Here is a 5195-nt window from a genome sequence, read left to right as displayed (position 1 = left end):
TCTAAGACAATGACAAGTCAGTACCTTCCTCGGAGAGCCCTTTTGGGAGTTTCGTCCAATGCCCTCATCATCATGGTTGCCGCTGGCATGCAATGGATGTGACTCGGAACGACCCAATTCGTGAATTTGTATGGTGCGGTACATGCCATTGTTTGAACGGTACAACCTGCCATGTTTCTCATTAGGCAAAATAAAAAAGGCATTTTGCCGCTGTTGCTACATTTCTGTTGCTTTCCGTACTTTACTGAACCGATAATTAAATACTGCATTGTTAGAAGAAGTGCCGTTCATTTTCATCGAGTAGCAGGGATCAAAATTGCCACCATCAAGTTGATTTATGGCAAGGTTAACACCTGATGTGGAATGCACTTTCTTAGATCAACCCAGCTACTATGGCTCCTGTAATTGTGTTAGATTGGACCAAGCTGCTTATCAGGCAGAATCTGCTATCTTTTGTACTCATAAGTAATTTAAAGGCTTTGGCGGACGAAAGGCATCTTGTAGGCGACATTATGAGGATTGCACTTGAGAGCAAAACATGTCTTTACAGAAACACCTAGTAAAAGAGTATTGCAAATGTGGCTCTTTGGCTGACGCCATGGCCTTGTTTAGTAATATTAATTATCGGAATGTGCTTTTGTGGAACGTTATAATCCAAGCCCATGTTCAAAAAGGGCAGGACAAGGAGACCCTCCAGCTCTTTGACCAAATGCAGCAAGAGGGTATATTTCCAGACAAGGTCACATTTGCATGTGTCCTTTCTGGTTGCGCTGGCCGGACAGTCTTAGGTGAAGGCAAGCGAGTACATGCGCGTTTAATGCATGGCAAATTTGAGTCAAATACTATTGTAAGCACTGCCCTTGTGAATATGTATGGAAAGTCTGGTAGCCTGAAGGATGCAATAGAGATTTTTGGGAAATTGCAAGAAAGGGACGTGGTAGCATGGAATGCCATGATAACCTCATATTGCCAGCATGGGCAGGGCAAAGAGGCCCTCCAGCTTTTTGAACAAATGCAGCAACACGGAGTGATGCCAAACAGAGTCACTTTTATCACTGTTATTGAAGCATGTGCTGTAAATGCTATGCGGGCTCAAGGTGAGCAGATGTATGCATGCATCTTGTACAGCAAACATGAAACAGATGTTGCACTTAATAATGTCATCATCAAAATGTATGGCAAGTGTGGCAGCCCAAAGGATGCACGTAGATTGTTCGAGAGAATGCCCAAGCCGGATGTAGTTTCATGGAATGCCATGATTGCAGTATATGCTCAGTTTGGGCAGGGCCAGGATGCTCTACAGCTGTTTGATTTAATGGAACAGAAGGGATGTATTGCAGATAAGTATACGTTTGCCAGTCTTCTTTCTGCATGTGCCAACCAGGGAGCTACTATTGAAGGGAAACGTATTCATTCACGCATAATGTACAGGGGATTTCAATCAGATGTCAGTATAGGGACTGCCATTTTGAGCATGTATGGAAAGTGTTGCTGTTTGGAAAATGCTCGAAGGGTCTTTAATGAGATGCCAGAACAGAATTTGGTCTCATGGAATGCCATGATTGCAGTGTATGCTCAGCATGACCATGGCAAGGAGGCCCTTTTTCTTTTTTATCAAATGCAGCAACAGGGAGTACAGGGAGACAAAATCACGTTTCTCAATGTCCTTTTTGCTTGTGCGAGTGAGACAACACTAACTCATGGCAAAGAGATCCATGCCTGTATCCTTGAGAGTGGGTGTCAGTCAGATATATTTGTGGGGACAGCACTTGTCAGCATGTATGGCAAGTGTGGCAGGCTGGAGGATGCACGTATGATGTTTGACCAGATGTCTGTGCGCAATGTGGTTTGTTGGAATGCCATGATGGCAGTGTATGCTCGGCATGGGCAAGGTAAGGTTATTCTTCATCTTTTTTATCAGATGCAGGAAGGTGGTGTTATGCCGGATGAGCTCACTTTTGTTAGTATTCTTTCTGGATGTAGCCACTCTGGTCTTCTTAACGAGGGTCTCCTTTGTTTTGCCTCCATGCATCATATGTATGGTATTAGCCCTAGTGAGATTCACTATGTCTGCATGATTGATCTGCTTGGGAGAGCTGGGCAGCTAGAGGAAGCAGAGAGCTTGATGAAAGCCATGCCATTTGAGTCTAATATTCTGTCATTTACAGCATTGCTTAGCGCCTGCAAAAGTAATGCTGATGTTGGGCGAGGAGAGTGTATTGCAAAGCAGGTGATTGCGTTGCAGCCAGAGACAACTTCATTGTATGCAGTGCCGTGTTGCAACTGGGAAGGGAATCAAGCTGATATTGCTGGAATTTAGATGGCAGACAAGTGTCTACTAAACTATCAGACTTAGGCTGGTTTACTTCATGGATGGTGTGCATAAAGACCTGCTGCTCTCAGTGGTAGGTTTTGGATGGCCACCCATTAAGTTTATGACAATATCAGATTCAAAATAACCACCCACCAGGGGAAATTGAGTGGAGAACAGATGGCCGGAGGGGCAGAACAAGGTGACATAAAGACCTGCTGCTCTCAGTGGTAGGTTTTGGATGGCCACCCATTAAGTTTATGACAATATCAGATTCAAAATAACCACCCACCAGGGGAAATTGAGTGGAGAACAGGTGGCCGGAGGGGCAGAACAAGGTGACAGGGAAGGAAGGGGTGGAACATGCAGGAGGGAGGGGGACTGAGAAGCAGAGGCAGAGACGGGTTGCACAGGGGCAGAAGAGGGCTGCGCAGGGTGGAGGGTGGTGGGACAGAGGCAGCAGTGAGAGGAAGGGCTGTGGACAGAGGGCAGTACTGCTGCAGCCCACGGAAGGGGAAGGAGCAGTGGAGCAGGCTGTGGGAAGGCAGAGGGGTGGGAGCAGGCACTGTTGAAATCTCTTCCTAGTAGAAGCACGAGAGTGCATGGGTGAGTGGGTGATTGGCTGGTCACCACGAGGAGCTCCTTCATGACTGATCTCTAGAAGATTGCAGCAAAAATTTGCAACCCCAAAAGCATTCAAGCATAAGCAGCAGACGAGCGAATCCAAGTGTAAGGTGTAGAAGAGCCGAATCGTTGTGTATTGAAACCAGTAGCTAGAGGCTATGGTTCTCACATCTGACTATTCCACTGGTTCTGGAAGGCTCTAAAACCCATCACTGCAAGATCAAATCTGTTGTTTGTCATTCGGGCTGTGGAGCTCTCTTCACAAATCCGCGACGTCGGACATGCTTCTCTGCAAGTTTTTGGCCTGCCCTCGTGGGTAGGTTATAGGAATGGTTCGTGTTCTTCAAAGGTAAAGTAATTGAAATGATTTTTTGTGTCGGATAGCCACGTGGAACGGCATTTAGAAGAGAAGTTGATTATGCACCGTCTCACTGCGTGGTGCGCAGGAGCTCCAGCGAATTCTTCTCCTGGAGATTCATGGCAGCTTTCATGAGAGATGAAAATTTGTAGCAGCTCCTCCTTGAATCTCTAGTGTCTTCTGTTGAAGGAATGAGGAATATCTGGTTGCATGGGCTGTTCGTCCAGTCTGCTAGAAGATCATGTATTCAAGATGCAGATTTGGTGCATGCCTCGATAATAGAAGCAGCACAGAGGGCCCAATCGGTTTGCGCTGCCTATAAATTGATCCTGGATCTCATGAACCCCATCGTTTTTGTTCGAATGATTGCAGCTCTCTTTCTTCTGTGTGAAATGGCAGATATTGAGAACGTACCTGAGGCGATGGATACGGAGACTAACACGTTCGGGCTTGGTAAGATGTCCTGTTGTTGAACTGAACTTCACATTTATCTTCTACTTCCACGTACTTTTCCCTATTCCCCCCCCCCTCCCCCCTTTTTACATTCACTTTTCCCCCTTTAGATTTACTTTTCCCTATCCCCCCCCTCCCCCCTTTTTACATTAACTTTCCCCGTTTACATCTACTTTTTCCTAATTTCCCCCCCCTTCCCCCCTTTTTACATTCACTTTCCCCCTTTACATTTACTTTTTCCTATCCCTCCCCCTTTTTTTACCTTACTCATTAAAATCCTCATTTAAAATCGCTTTCAAAATCCTCCCTCTTCTCTGATGTAACCTTTTTTCTTCCTTTTATTTCTCCTCCTTATCCTTAATTTCTTTTTAGTTTGTGTATTATATTTCATTTACTTTTTCTCTTCTAACATTTCAGGATAGCATTGGGAGAATTCATATCATTGATGGTGGTAGAACATGGGGGGAGTCACATATTACACATTACATGGTAATCCTTCTAAGGTTGAAAATTTGTGCTTTAAACTTGAGTCAGGTTTATGTTTCTAATACGATGTTTTTCTTTACAACATATTCTTTATGCACATGCATCGTGATTTGTGGAGCAATGGGGCCCTCTGTCCATTTGGAATACTCAAGGAATGGAGAAATCACACTCTAGAGCAAAGACAGCCTACTTCAAGAATACAAGGCATGGAGGTGGTATCGCGCAAAGCAATGCACTACACAAAATGTTCAACTGGTTTTATAGATGTCTAGAGGCTAGGACTCTTAAGCACAATAAGGTAGAGGTCTCAAGTTCAACATGTCAAGAAGACAAGGAGATGTGTTGCTTGAAAGTCCTCAACATGGACTCCAGGGGTTGCGCTTTGGTTGCAACGTAGAGTCAGACAGGGGCGGCGTTGGGTCCTAAGAGAACCCCAAATGTAAAATGTTTGATGAATAAAGTTAACACTATTTTGAGTCAATTATAGATTCCAAAATTCACAAATTTGTTTGGAAATTGTAGAGTTGCATGTGCATGTGGATGTGCGACATGGCAGAGCGGAGGGGTGGGTGGATTGGGAGGGAGGGAGGGTGGTGAAGATCTAGCATTACCGAACTGGCAATGACAAAAAACGAGGGGGGGGGGAGGGGGTGTTATAAAAAAACTCTAATTTAAAAGGGCCTATAAATAAAAACCCTAAAGTGCTTTAAAAAAGACTATAAAAAGCACTTCAAAACCCTAAAATCCCTCATTTCTATGGCATGAGTTAAACAAAATTGGACCCACTGGACGCCATTTAGATGCTACCCGCTCTTCTCCTCACAACTCCATGGCCTCCGAACACACTGCGAGCCCCAGTGGCCAACAAGGGAATTCTCATCTCATCAGGAGTCCCAGCAACGTGAGTCCCCACCATTCAACTCTCATAGGGTATCCTAAGGATCTTAGCATGATGAGGGATCC

The 5195-nt window shown here is 44.9% G+C and overlaps 1 protein-coding gene across 1 annotated transcript; it reads left to right on the top strand.

Annotated features, from left to right (window-relative positions):
• Positions 1-502: 502 nt before the first annotated feature.
• On the top strand, positions 503-2455 carry LOC147885832 (pentatricopeptide repeat-containing protein At1g11290, chloroplastic-like). Its single transcript, XM_087396814.1, has one exon. It carries the CDS (start codon positions 539-541, stop codon positions 2318-2320), a length of 1782 nt encoding a protein of 593 aa, XP_087252940.1. The 5' UTR covers positions 503-538; the 3' UTR covers positions 2321-2455.
• Positions 2456-5195: the final 2740 nt, after the last annotated feature.

Source organism: Dipteris shenzhenensis, chromosome 25, assembly GCF_047967505.1.
Source record: "Dipteris shenzhenensis isolate YYH24624 ecotype China chromosome 25, Dip_SZ_1.0, whole genome shotgun sequence".
Classification (NCBI taxonomy): Eukaryota; Viridiplantae; Streptophyta; class Polypodiopsida; order Gleicheniales; family Dipteridaceae; genus Dipteris; species Dipteris shenzhenensis.
This window is presented reverse-complemented; position numbering and strand designations above follow the sequence as displayed.